The sequence below is a fragment of the Pristiophorus japonicus genome, chromosome 27 (assembly GCF_044704955.1).
Source record: "Pristiophorus japonicus isolate sPriJap1 chromosome 27, sPriJap1.hap1, whole genome shotgun sequence".
NCBI lineage: Eukaryota > Metazoa > Chordata > Chondrichthyes > Pristiophoridae > Pristiophorus > Pristiophorus japonicus.
The window spans coordinates 16,658,989-16,673,393 of NC_092003.1; the positions used below are offsets into that span (position 1 = coordinate 16,658,989).

The following is a 14,405-nucleotide window of genomic DNA, read 5'->3' on the forward strand; positions in this document are numbered from 1 at the left end:
GCGCCGCACTGTCGGAGGGGCAGTACTGAGGGAGTGCCGCACTGTCGGAGGGGCAGTACTGAGGGAGCGCCGCACTGTCGGAGGGGCAGTACTGAGGGAGCGCCGCACTGTCGGAGGTGCTGTCTTTCGGATGAGTCGTCAAACCGAGGCCCCGTCTGCTCTCTCAGGTGGACGTAAAAGATCCCATGGCGCTATTTCGAAGAAGAGCAGGGGAGTTATCCTGGCCAATATTTATCGCTCAATCAGCATAACTAAAACAAATGATCTGGTCGTTATCACATTGCTGTGTGTGGGAGCTTGCTGTGTACAAGTTGGCTGCCGCCTTTCCCACATTACAACAGTGACTACACTCCAAAAGTACTTAATTAGCTGTGAAAAGCTTTGAGTCGTCTGGTGGTCATAAAAGGGCGCTGTATAATAAGTAATAATAATAACTTGTATTTATATAGCGCCTTTAACGTAGTAAAACATCCCAAGACAACTCACAGCAGTGTTATAAGACAAAACAGATAAATTTCACACCGAGCCACAAAAGAGGTAGGTTTTAAGGAGTGTCTTGAAGGAGGAAAGAGAGATAGAGGGGCGGAGAGGTTTAGGGAGGGAGTTCCAGAGCTTGGGGCCCAGGCAACAGAAGGCACGGCCACCGATGGTGGAGCGATTACATTGAGGGATGTTCAAGAGGGCAGAATTTAGGGAGTGCAGACATCTCTGGGGGGGTTGTGGGGCTGGAGGAGATTACAGAGATAGGGAGGGGGTGAGGGCCATGGAGGGATTTGTAAACAAGGATGAGAATTTTGAAATCGAGTTGTTGTTTAACCGGGAGCCAATGTAGGTCAGTGGGCACAGGGGGTGATGGGTGAGCGGGACTCGGTGCGAGTTAGGACACAGGGCAGTGAGCACAGGGGGTGATGGGTGAGCGGGACTCGGTGCGAGTTAGGACACAGGGCAGTAAGCACAGGGGCTGCTGGGTGAGCGGGACTCGGTGCGAGTTAGGACACAGGGCAGTGAGCACAGGGGGTGATGGGTGAGCGGGACTCGGTGCGAGTTAGGACACGGGGCAGTGAGCACAGGGGGTGATGGGTGAGCGGGACTCGGTGCGAGTTAGGACACAGGGCAGTGAGCACAGGGGGTGATGGGTGAGCGGGACTCGGTGCGAGTTAGGACACAGGGCAGTGAGCACAGGGGGTGATGGGTGAGCGGGACTCGGTGCGAGTTAGGACACAGGGCAGTGAGCACAGGGGGTGATGGGTGAGTGGGACTGGGTGCGAGTTAGGACACAGGGCAGTGAGCACAGGGGGTGATGGGTGAGCGGGACTCGGTGCGAGTTAGGACACAGGGCAGTGAGCACAGGGGGTGATGGGTGAGCGGGACTCGGTGCGAGTTAGGACACAGGGCAGTGAGCACAGTGTAGAATGTGGGAGGCCAGCCAGGAGTGAGTTGGAGCGGTCAAGTCTAGAAGTAACAAAGGCATGGATGAGGGTTTCAGCAGCAGAAGAGCTGAGGCAGGGGCGGAGACGGGCGATGTTATGGAGGTGGAAATCGGCGGTTTTAGTTACGCCGCGGATATGTGGTCAGAAACTTACTTCCGGGTCAAATATGACACCGAGGTTGCGAACAGTCTGGTTCACCTTCAGATAGATGCTGGGGAGAGGGATGGAGTCAGTGGCTGGGGAACGCAGATTGTGGCGGGGACTGAAAACAATAGCTTTGATCTTCCCAATATTTAATTGGAGAAAATTTCTGCTCATCCAGAACTGGATGTCAGACAATTTAGAGACCGAGGAGGGGTGGAGAGAAGTGTTGGTGAGGTAGAGCTGGGTGTCGTCAGCGTACATGTGGAAACTGACGCTGTGTTTTCGGATGATGTTGTCAAGGGGCAACATATAGGTGAGAAATAGGTGGGGGCTAAGGATAGATCCTTGGAGGACACCCGAGGTAACGATGCGGGAGCAGGAAGAGAAACCATTGCAGGTGATTCTCTGGCGACGATTAGAGAGATAAGAATGGAACCAGGCGAGTACAGTCCCACCCAGCTGGACAATGGTGGAGAGGCGTTGGAGGAGGATGGAGTGGCCAACTGTGTCAAAGGCTGCAGACAGGTCCAGGAGGACGAGGAGGGAGAGTTTGCCTTTGTCAAACTCACAAAGGATGTCATTTGTGACATTGATGAGAGCCGTTTCGGTACTGTGGCAGGGGCAGAAACTGGATTGAAATGATTCAAACATTGAATTCATGGAAAGATGGTCACGGATTTGGGAGTAACATGTTCACGTACTTTGGACAGGAAAGGGAGGCTGGAGATCGGACAATAGTTAGCAAGCAAAGTGGGGTCAAGGGTGTGTTTTTTGAGGAGCGGGGTGTTGACAGCAGATTTGAGGGGGAGGGGGACAGTACCTGAGGAGAGAGGACCGTTAACAGTGTCGGCTAACGTGGGAGCCAGAAAAGGAAGTTGAGTGGTCAGCAGTTTGGTGGGAATAGGGTCAAGGCAGCAGGAAGTGGGTCTCATGGACAGGATGAGCTGGTAATGGTCGTGAGGGGAGATCTGAGAGAAACTGGAGAAAGATGTGAGTTTAGGGCCAGGGCAGGTGGGAGCCTCAGAGGAAGTTTGTCCCGGTGGGCTAGGGGAAGGAAGGGAACTGGCAGAGGCAGCTGATCAATGGTCTCAATCTTCGAGACAAAGAAGTCCACGAGGTCCTCACACTTGTCGTTGGAGGTGAGTGTGGTGGAGACAGGGGAGAGGGGTTTAAGGAGACAGTTAGCAGTAGAGAATGGTAGCCGGGGGTTTATTTTTGCATTCCAGAATTTAGACTAGAGTGGGAACTGATTATGTTTTATGTGTTCGAGCCAGATCTGGCGGTGAATGGCTAAACCGGTTGTCCGCCACATCTGTTCAAGTCTGCGCCCCTTTTGACTGGAGGGAGCGACGATGAGGGCTGTACCGGGGGAATGGCCAGCGCGGGAGGGAGTAATCTTTTTAATAGAATCAAAGGTGGTGGTGAAGGTCTGGTTGAGGAGATCGGTGGCTGCAAAAATGTCATTATTAAAAGAGGGCCAAAGGCTGGACAATTTTGAGTTGATAAGTGCAGTTGTAACAGAGATTAGAGAGAGTTTTTTCCAGGGGCGGATGCAGAAGGAAATAGTTTTGGATTGGGGAAGCAGGGTGTGGATCGAGAGCGATACAAGGAAGTGGTCAGATATGGCTTTATCTTTAATTGTAGAATGTGGGAGGCCAGCCAGGAGTGAGTTGGAGCGGTCAAGTCTAGAAGTAACAAAGGCATGGATGAGGGTTTCAGCAGCAGAAGAGCTGAGGCAGGGGCGGAGACGGGCGATGTTATGGAGGTGGAAATCGGCGGTTTTAGTTACGCCGCGGATATGTGGTCGGAAACTTACTTCCGGGTCAAATATGACCCCGAGGTTGCGAACAGTCTGGTTCACCTTCAGATAGATGCTGGAATAGCAAGGCCACGAGACATTGCAAGGTCAAGGGGGTGGCCGTGAATATGGGATGGGGAGTTTACATGGAAGGAGAGATTACAGGAGGACAGGAGAGTAATGAATTCAGAACCGAGAAAGCATGATGAATTGAGATGGAGGTTGAAGTCACCGAGGATGAGAAGTCACTCGATGCATAGGCCGAGGCAGGAAAGCAGTGAGGATCTATCTCAATGTGATGACATTTTTATCATACTTGGATGGGCGGTAGAGAACGAGAATTTTGAAAGAGAGGAGTAAGGTGAGATGTTTAAAGGAGGAGAAAGTGCTGGAGGAGTAGGGGGGCAGACCAAGGTGTGATTTGGTGATGAGAGCTATACTGCCACCATGGCAATCTGGGCGGGGCAGGTGGTGGAAGGTATAGCCGGGAGGGGAGGCTCCGATTTAAAAGTAGTGTGTCATTGTCCTTCAGCCAAGTTTCCGATTAGTGCCATGATGTCGATGAAGTCATCCACGATAAGGTCATGGATGGCAAGGGCCAAGTTGGCAAGTGAACGGACATTCTGTAAAGAGATGCGGAGAAGATCGGTCATGGCTGATCCACTGTCAGCATACACAGGGTCTGCGCTTGGAAGGATGAGTTGTACGGGGAGGAGATTTGCAAGGTTAGCCCTCCCTGGGCAAGCTGGGCGGTAAGGTCGGTGAGAGAGTAGGATGGGACAATTGGGGTTGCTGCTTGTGAGGACACGGTGGCGAGTGTCACAGTGGGCCCTTCGGAGGATGCCAAGAGAGGCACGGAGGGAAGCTGCAGGTTTGTCTAAAAGGGAGTCAAGTCTGGGATGGCAGCAGAAGAGTGGGAAGGTTGTAGAGTAATGAAGTGTTGGCGGAGGGATTTTAGAGGACAGAGTGTATGAGAGAGGAGAGATGAGAGGTGGCATAACGACATTAGATACTGACCAGGGAGGGAAAGAGAGTAAAAGCGCGAGATGGAAGTATAAAAAGAGGTGAAAGGTTCGGGTCCAAAGCGGCAGCCAAAATGCGCACGCAGATAGACAGAGGCGAAAAACTAAAAATAAGAGAAATTCAATTTATATGGTTAAATACCACAATAAGGATTCTACAATACTATTAATAAATTCATTATATTTAAACAAAATTAAATAATATATAGAATAATTATACATTAAGTTAAAATCTGAAAAACAGTGCCAGTTGGACCTCTCTGGTCCGGCAGCCTTGGGACCTGACCGGTGCCGGACCAGAGAATTTTCCGGACTATGGGAGGTCACGCTGACCCTAGACTTACCGGGTCCTGATGACAGCGCTTGGGCTCCTGTACGCCTCCGCCACGCTCCGGCTGCAAAGCTCGGGTCTCGCTCCCTCTCCGCGCTGACCCGACCTGGAGGGGGGACCGGAGGCAGCGGGGATAAGAGGGGCAGTCTTACTGCCACGAACAGCGCGGGACGCCTCCCCCGCCGGGAATGATGCCGAACCAGGGATGTTTCCGGACTAAAGAGTTCCAGACTGGAGAGGTACAACCTGTCATTGGAAGAAAAGTTAAATCAGTCTTTAGCTGTCTTAATCATTCACTTTCTGTCCTGTGGTTCCTCCATATTAATTGAATCAATCACTTTCCTCCTTTGTTGTGACGTCATACTTTGATTTCGTTCCCCACACAGATCTGTGCCAACATCCTGAGGTTGTGTTTGCGAGAGCTCTTCGAATTCAGGTACATGCAGACTGACCCCAACTGGTCGAACTTCTTCTATGACCCGCGCACTGGGAAGGTACGTACAGCGGCAGTGAGCCCCATGCTATCTAAAGGAGGGTGGGTGCAGGGCGGGAGAAGCGTGGGGTTCGAACTCTAACCCCCGGGCCTTCTGTGAGCCCCTGGGCCGAGGGGGAGTCGATCCTAATTACAATCCCGGTTTATCCAGCGGTTTGTCCTGCTTGAAGTTTGGAAAGAATGGTTGCCCTTTAAATGAGGGAGTCTCACTGTCAGGGACCCCTTTTACAGAGGGAGTCTCCCCATCAGGGACCCCTTTTACAGAAGGAGTCTCCCCATCAGGGACCCCTTTTACAGAGGGAGTCTCCCCATCAGGGACCCCTTTTACAGAGGGAGTCTCCCCATCAGGGACCCCTTTTACAGAGGGAATCTCCCCATCAGGGACCCCTTTTACACAGGGATCTCCCCATCAGGGACCCCTTTTACACAGGGAGTCTCCCCATCAGGGACCCCTTTTACAGAGGGAGTCTCCCCATCAGGGACCTCTTTTACAGAATGAGTCTCTCCATCAGGGACCCCTTTTACAGAGTGAATCTCACCATCAGGGACCCCTTTTACAGAGGGAGTCTCCCCATCAGGGACCCCTTTTACAGAGGGAGTCTCCCCATCAGGGACCCCTTTTACAGAGGGAGTCTCCCCATCAGGGACCCCTTTTACAGAGGGAGTCTCCCTATCAGGGACCCCTTTTACAGAGGGAGTCTCCCCATCAGGGACCCCTTTTACAGAGGGAGTCTCCCCATCAGGAACCCCTTTTACACAGGGAGTTTCCCCATCAGGGACCCCTTTTACAGAGTGAGTCTCACCATCAGGGACCTCTTTTACAGAGGGAGTCTCCCCATCAGGGACTCCTGTTAAATATGATTCCCGATCTCGGCCGACTGTTTTGGGGAGCTGGGAGGGGCCGGGGTTAATGAGGGGGGGCTAGCGGAGAGCTGGCTTGGGGAGGGAGGGAGTTATGAAGCACTCTCCGTGTCTGTGGTGGTTTTCCCCTGCCGCTCTGTCACATGACAGAGGGTGGGGACTATACGCAGTGGCACTCGACCTGATGCTGATCCGTCTGTCTGATCTCAGGTATCCCTGCTGGACTTTGGAGCAACGCGGGAATTTGACAAGGAGTTTACGGATCAGTATATTGAGGTAGGTCATTTTTTCCCTCCATTTTATTTGACACAAAACATGGAAACAATGAAGAAGATAGTAACAATTCATGAGGACAGGGACAGGCTGGTGAAATGGGCAGACACATGGCAGATGCAGTTTAACACAGAGAAGTGTGAAGTGAGACATTTTGGTTGGAAGAATGAGGAGAGGCAATATACACTAAATGGTACAATTTTAAAGGGGGTGCAAGAAAAGAGCGACCCGGAGGTTGGGGGGGTGCGGGGCTTATGTACACAAGTCTTTGAATGTGGCAGGACAAATTGAGTAAGCTATCAAAAAAGCAAACGGGATCTTTGGCTTTATTAATAGAGGCATATAGTACAAGTAATGCCACGGTTAACAAGGCCATTTAAAAAAAGCAAACCAAGCACTAGGGTTTATTTCTAGAGGGATGGAATTGAAAAGTAGGGAAGTTATGCTAAACCTGTATCGAACCTTGGTTAGACCACACTTGGAGCACTGCGTACAGTTCTGGTCACCATATTATAAAAAGGATATAGAGGCACTGGAGAGGGTGCAGAGAAGATTTATAAGGATGATACCAGAAATGTGAGGGTATACATATCAGGGAAAGGTGAACAGGCTGGGTCTCTTTTCTCTTGAGACGTGAAAGCTGAGGATGACCTAATAGAGGTCTTTAAAATGATGAAAGGTTTTGATAGAGTGGATACAGAGAAAATGTTTCCACTTATGGGGAAGACCATAACTAAAGGCCATCAATATAAGATAGTCACCCAGAAATCCAATGGGGAATTCAGGAGAAACTTCTTTACCCAGAGAGCGGTGAGAATGTGGAACTTGTTGCCACAGGGAGGGGTTGAGGCGAATAGTATCGATGCATTTAAGGGGAGTCTGGACAAACGTATGAGGGAGAAAGGAATAGAGGGATATGCTGATAGAGTTAGACGACACAAAGATTAGTGGGAAAGCGGGTTGTGTAGAGGACACAGAGAGGCTGCAAAGAGATTTAGATAGGTTAAACGAATGGGCTAAGGTTTGGCAGATGGAATACAATGTCGGAAAGTGTGAGGTCATCCACCTTGGGAAAAAAAACAGTAAAAGGGAATATTATTTGAATGGGGAAAAATTACAACATGCTGCAGTGCAGAGGGACCTGGGGGTCCTTGTGCATGAATCCTAAAAAGTTAGTTTGCAGGTGCAGCAGGTAATCAGGAAGGCGAATGGAATGTTGGCCTTCATTGCGAGAGGGATGGAGTACAAAAGCAGGGAGGTCCTGCTGCAACTGTATAGGGTATTGGTGAGGCCGCACCTGGAGTACTGCGTGCAGTTTTGGTCACCTTACTTAAGGAAGGATATACTGGCTTTGGAGGGGGTACAGAGACGATTCACTAGGCTGATTCCGGAGATAAGGGGGTTACCTTATGATGATAGATTGAGTAGACTGGGTCTTTACTCGTTGGAGTTCAGAAGGATGAGGGGTGATCTTATAGAAACATTTAAAATAATGAAAGGGATAGACAAGATAGAGGCGGAGAGGTTGTTTCCACTGGTCGGGGAGACTAGAACTAGGGGGCACAGCCTCAAAATACGGGGGAGCCAATTTAAAACCGAGTTGAGAAGGAATTTCTTCTCCCAGAGGGTTGTGAATCTGTGGAATTCTCTGCCCAAGGAAGCAATTGAGGCTAGCTCATTGAATGTATTCAAGTCACAGATAGATAGATTTTTAACCAATAAGGGAATTAAGGGTTACGGGGAGCGGGCGGGTAAGTGGAGCTGAGTCCACGGCCAGATCAGCCATGATCTTGTTGAATGGTGGAGCAGGCTCGAGGGGCTAGATGGCCTACTCCTGTTCCTAATTCTTATGTTCTTATGTTCTATGTGGAAAGACGGGAGGAGGCTCGAGTGGAGCATAAACGCGGGCATGGACTGGTGGGGTCGAATGGCCTGTTTCTGTGCCACATAACCTATGTAATCCTGTGTACATAGGCAGGACGTTAGGCTAAATCTTTAAAACGCAGGTTGGGCCTCAGCTGGAGTATTGTGTTCAGTTCTGGGCCCCGCACTTTAGGATGTCAAGGCCTCCGAGAGGGTGCAGAGGAGATTGAAAAAGAAAGACGAAAGACTTGCATTTTTATAGCGCCTTTCACGACCTCCGGATGTCCCAAATCACTTTGCCGCCACTGATGTACATTTTGAAGTGGAGTCACTGTTGTAATGTAGGAAAGAATGGAACCCTAATCCCACCAAACTTCTGACCACCCAACTTCCCTTCCTGGCTCCCATGTTAGCCGATATTATTAACGGTTCTCTCTCCTCAGGTACTGTCTCCATCTGCCATCATCACCCCTCTCCTCAAGAAAAAAACAACCCTTGACCCCTCCGTCCTTACAAACTACCGTCCCATCTTCAGCCTCCCTTTCCTCTCCAAAGTCCTTGAACCTGTTGTTGCCTCCCATATCTGTGGCCATCTTTCCCGCAACTCCACGATTGGATCCCTCCAATCCGCTTTCTGCGCCTGCCACAGTATCGAAACGGCTCTCACCGAAGTCACAAATGAAATCCTTTGTAACTGTGACAAAGGCAAACTATCTCTCCTCCTCCTCCTTGACCTGTTTGCAGCCTTTGACACGGTTGACCACTCTATCCTTCTCCAACGCCTCTCCAGCGTCGTCCAGCTGGGTGGGACTGCACTCGCCTGGTTCCATTCTTACCTCTCTAATCGTCGCCAGAGAATCACCTGCAATGGTTTCTCTTCCCGCCCCCGCATCGTTACCTCTGGTGTCCCCCAAGGATCTATCCTTAGCCCCCACCTATTTCTCATCGACATGTTGCCCCTCGGCGACATCATCCGAAAACACAGCGTCAGTTTCTACATGTACGCTGATGACACCCAGCTCTACCTCACCACCACTTCTCTCCACCCCTCCACGGTCTCTAAATTGTCAGACTGCTTGTCCCACATCCCGTTCTGGATGAGCAGAAATTTTCTCCAATTGAATATTGGGAAGACCCAAGCCATTGTTTTCGGTCCCCACCACAAACTCCGTTCCCTAGCCACTGACTCCATCCCTCTCCCCAACTCCTGTCTGAGGCTGAACCAGACTGTTCGCAACCTCGATGTCATATTTGACCCGAAAATGAGCTTTCAACCATGTAGCCAGAGAATCATTCTGTATCTAACACCGTGCTCTACCTGCCCTGGGTGTGTTTGATGGGACAGTGTAGAGAGAGCTTTACTCTGTATCTAACCCCCTGTACCTGCCCTGGGAGTGTTTGATGGGACAGTGTAAAGGGAGCTTTACTCTGTATCTAACTCTGTATCTAACTGTATCTAAAGGGCAAAAAACGTTAGTAGGAGTTGTGTACAGACCTCCAAACAGTAATAGGGATGTTGGGGAGGGCATCAAACAGGAAATTAGGGGTGCATGCAATAAAGGTGTAGCAGTTATAATGGGTGACTTTAATATGCACATAGATTGGGCTAGCCAAACTGGAAGCAATACGGTGGAGGAGGATTTCCTGGAGTGCATAAGGGATGGTTTTCTAGACCAATATGTTGAGGAACCAACTAGGGGGGAGGCCATCTTAGACTGGGTGTTGTGTAATGAGAGAGGATTAATTAGCAATCTCATTGTGCGAGGCCCCTTGGGGAAGAGTGACCATAATATGGTGGAATTCTGCATTAGGATGGAGAATGAAACAGTAATTTCAGAGACCATGGTCCAGAACTTAAAGAAGGGTAACTTTGAAGGTATGAGGCGTGAATTGGCTAGGATAGATTGGCGAATGATACTTAGGGGGTTGACTGTGGATGGGCAATGGCAGACATTTAGAGACCGCATGGATGAAGTACAACAATTGTACATTCCTGTCTGGGGTAAAAATAAAAAGGGGAAGGTGGCTCAACCGTGGCTATCTAGGGAAATCAGGGATAGTATTAAAGCCAAGGAAGTGGCATACAAATTGGCCAGAAATAGCAGCGAACCTGGGGACTGGGAGAAATTTAGAACTCAGCAGAGGAGGACAAAGGGTTTGATTAGGACAGGGAAAATGGAGTACGAGAAGAAGCTTGCAGGGAACATTAAGGCGGATTGCAAAAGTTTCTATAGGTATGTAAAGAGAAAAAGGTTGGTGAAGACAAACGTAGGTCCCCTGCAGTCAGAATCAGGGGAAGTCATAACGGGGAACAAAGAAATGGCGGACCAATTGAACAAGTACTTTGGTTCGGTATTCACTAAGGAGGATACAAACAACCTTCCGGATATAAAAGGGGTCAGAGGGTCTAGTAAGGAAGGGGAACTGAGGGAAATCTTTATTAGTCGGGAAATTGTGTTGGGGAAATTGATGGGATTGAAGGCCGATAAATCCCCAGGGCCTGATGGACTGCATCCTAGAGTACTTAAGGAGGTGGCCTTGGAAATAGCGGATGCATTGACAGTCATTTTCCAACATTCCATTGACTCTGGATCAGTTCCTATGGAGTGGAGGGTAGCCAATGTAACCCCACTTTTTAAAAAAGGAGGGAAGAGAGAAAACAGGGAATTATAGACTGGTCAGCCTGACCTCAGTAGTGGGTAAAATGATGGAATCAATTATTAAGGATGTCATAGCAGTGCATCTGGAAAATGGTGACATGATAGGTCCAAGTCAGCATGGATTTGTGAAAGGGAAATCATGCTTGACAAATCTTCTGGAATTTTTTGAGGATGTTTCCAGTAAAGTGGACAAAGGAGAACCAGTTGATGTGGTATATTTGGACTTTCAGAAGGCTTTCGACAAGGTCCCACACAAGAGATTAATGTGCAAAGTTAAAGCACATGGGATTGGGGGTAGTGTGCTGACGTGGATTGAGAACTGGTTGTCAGACAGGAAGCAAAGAGTAGGAGTAAACGGGTACTTTTCAGAATGGCAGGCAGTGACTAGTGGAGTGCCGCAAGGTTCTGTGCTGGGGCCCCAGCTGTTTACATTGTACATTAATGATTTAGACGAGGGGATTAAATGCAGTATCTCCAAATTTGCGGATGATACTAAGTTGGGTGGCAGTGTGAGCTGCGAGGAGGATGCTATTAGGCTGCAGAGTGACTTGGATAGGTTAGGTGAGTGGGCAAATGCATGGCAGATGAAGTATAATGTGGATAAATGTGAGGTTATCCACTTTGGTGGTAAAAACAGAGAGACAGACTATTATCTGAATGGTGACAGATTAGGAAAAGGGAAGGTGCAACGAGACCTGGGTGTCATGGTACATCAGTCATTGAAGGTTGGCATGCAGGTACAGCAGGCGGTTAAGAAAGCAAATGGCATGTTGGCCTTCATAGCGAGGGGATTTGAATACAGGGGCAGGGAGGTGTTGCTACAGTTGTACAGGGCCTTGGTGAGGCCACACCTGGAGTATTGTGTACAGTTTTGGTCTCCTAACTTGAGGAAGGACATTCTTGCTATTGAGGGAGTGCAGCGAAGGTTCACCAGACTGATTCCCGGGATGGCGGGACTGACCTATCAAGAAAGATTGGATCAACTGGGCTTGTATTCACTGGAGTTCAGAAGAATGAGAGGGGACCTCATAGAAACGTTTAAAATTCTGACGGGTTTAGACAGGTTAGATGCAGAAAGAATGTTCCCAATGTTGGGGAAGTCCAGAACCAGGGGTCACAGTCTGAGGATAAGGGGTAAGCCATTTAGGACCGAGATGAGGAGAAACTTCTTCACCCAGAGAGTGGTGAACCTGTGGAATTCTCTACCACAGAAAGTAGTTGAGGCCAATTCACTAAATATATTCAAAAGGGAGTTAGATGAAGTCCTTACTACTCGGGGGATCAAGGGTTATGGCGAGAAAGCAGGAAGGGGGTACTGAAGTTTCATGTTCAGCCATGAACTCATTGAATGGCGGTGCAGGCTAGAAGGGCTGAATGGCCTGCTCCTGCACCTATTTTCTATGTTTCTATGTTTCTATGTAACCCCGTGCTGTACCTGCTCTGGGAGTGTTTGGGACAGTGTAAAGGGAGCTTTACTCTGTATCTAACCCGTGCTGTACCTGCCTTGGGAGTGTGTGATGGGACAGTGTAGAGGGAGATTTACTCTGTATCTAACCCCCTGTACCTGCCCTGGGAGTGTTTGATGGGACAGTGTAGAGGGAGCTTTACTCTGTATCTAACCCCATGCTGTACCTGCCCTGGGAGTGTTTGATGGGACAGTGTAGAGGGAGCTTTACTCTGTATCTAACCCGTGCTGTACCTGCCCTGGGAGTGTTTGGGACAGTGTAAAGGGAGCTTTACTCTGTATCTAACGCCCTGTACCTGCCCTGGGAGTGTTTGATGGGACAGTGTAGAGGGAGCTTTACTCTGTATCTAACCCCCTGTACCTGCCCTGGGAGTGTTTGATGGGACAGTGTAGAGGGAGCTTTACTCTGTATCTAACCCCCTGTACCTACCCTGGGAATGTTTGATGGGACAGTGTAGAGGGAGCTTTACTCTGTATCTAACCCCATGCTGTACCTGCCCTGGGAATGTTTGATGGGACAGTATAGAGGAAGCTGCAGCCTGTGGGGTTTGGGACACTAGGAATCGGTATGAATGGTGATTAATTGAGATTCTGTGTCCGGGATCAGATTATCCGATCTGCAGCTAAACTGGACCAAGAGGCCGTCCTGAACAAATCCATTGAGCTCAAGTTCCTCACTGGCTATGAAACAAAGGTGAGTCTTTAAACTGGGCCCCTGTACACTAGCTGATTCTCCCCCCACCTGCCCCCCACACTTCTCACTGCCTCCCTCTGCTGGTGCCGCTCTATATCACAGCTGAGTCAGTTACACCTCTCACTGCCTCCCTCTGCTGGTGTCCCCCTATATCACAGCTCAATCAGTTACACCTCTCACTGCCTCCCTCTGCTGTGTCTCTCTTATCATCATCACAGGCAGTCCCTCAAAAAGTGAGTTCTCAGGTGACTGAGCAGTCCAATACGGGAATTACAGGTGGGACAGACAGTGGTTGAAGGAAAGGGAGGGTGGGACAGGTTTGCCGCACGCTCTTTCCGCTGTCTGCGCTTGGTTTCTGCACGCTCTCGGCAACGAGACTCGAGGTGCTCAGCGCCTTCCCGGATGCTCTTCCTCCACTTAGGGCGGTCTTTGGCCAGGGATTCCCAGCTGTCGGTGGAGATGTTGCATTTTTATCAAGGAAGCTTTGAGGGTGTCCTTGTAACGCTTCCTCTGCCCACCTGGGGCCGTGTAGGAGTTCTGAATAGAGCGCCTTGGGAAGAGTGTGTTCGAAGACCAGGACCTCAAATCTGGTACCAAGCTTATCGTCTACAGGGCTGTAGTGATACCCGCTTTCCTGTATGGCTCAAAGAGATGTGGACCATATCCAGTAGACACCTCAATATCACAGCTCACTTAGTGTCGCTCTCCCTCCATCTCCACTCTCTCAATGCAGCTTTTTTGACGTGATGCACATCGTAAAATTGTGTGGGGATGTGATGGCCTGTGAACACTGAGCCCCTATTGGGTAAGGACGTGCAGAGAGCGGCGAGCTCGGTCTTGTTCCTACCACTGACCCCGTGACCTTTTCTCCGCAGCTAATGAAGGACGCTCACGTTGATGCTGTGATGATCCTGGGCGAAGCCTTCTCCTCGTCCGAGCCCTTCGACTTTGGCTCGCAGACCACGACCCAACGCATCCACGCCATCCTTCCCATCATGCTCCAGCACCGCCTGACCCCGCCCCCCAAGGAGACCTACTCACTCCACCGCAAGATGGCCGGCTCCTTCCTGGTCTGCGCCAAGCTGAAGGCCCACGTGGCGTGCAAGTCCATGTTCGACGAGGCCTACGCCCGATACTGGGGCGGGGCACGCTAGTCCACGTAGGAGGGTGGGGCACGGTGGAGGGGGGGAGGCGGGCTCAGGCAGGACAGGAGGGTGGAGGATAACTGGGGGCTTACGTGCGGCTGCCGAAAAGAGCCCTTTCCCCTCCCCCACCCCACCTTGACCCGCCTACTATCCAGATGTGTGGTAACGGCCGTGCACTCCAGATGTGAAAGCAGTCGGGTCCAGTTCGAAGTGACAATAGTTGGCA

The 14,405-nt window shown here is 50.2% G+C and overlaps 1 protein-coding gene across 1 annotated transcript in view; it reads left to right on the forward strand.

Moving 5' to 3' along the window:
- Positions 1-14,194, forward strand: part of LOC139239374 (atypical kinase COQ8A, mitochondrial-like) — a 54,344-nt gene extending 40,150 nt beyond the window's left edge. The window contains exons 12-15 of the mRNA XM_070868049.1: positions 5,112-5,219; positions 6,290-6,355; positions 12,948-13,034; positions 13,910-14,194. Of these exons, the coding sequence (XP_070724150.1) occupies positions 5,112-5,219; positions 6,290-6,355; positions 12,948-13,034; positions 13,910-14,188 (540 nt within the window). The 3' untranslated portion in view covers positions 14,189-14,194. The remainder of the gene's footprint in view (positions 1-5,111; positions 5,220-6,289; positions 6,356-12,947; positions 13,035-13,909) is intronic.
- Positions 14,195-14,405: the final 211 nt, after the last annotated feature.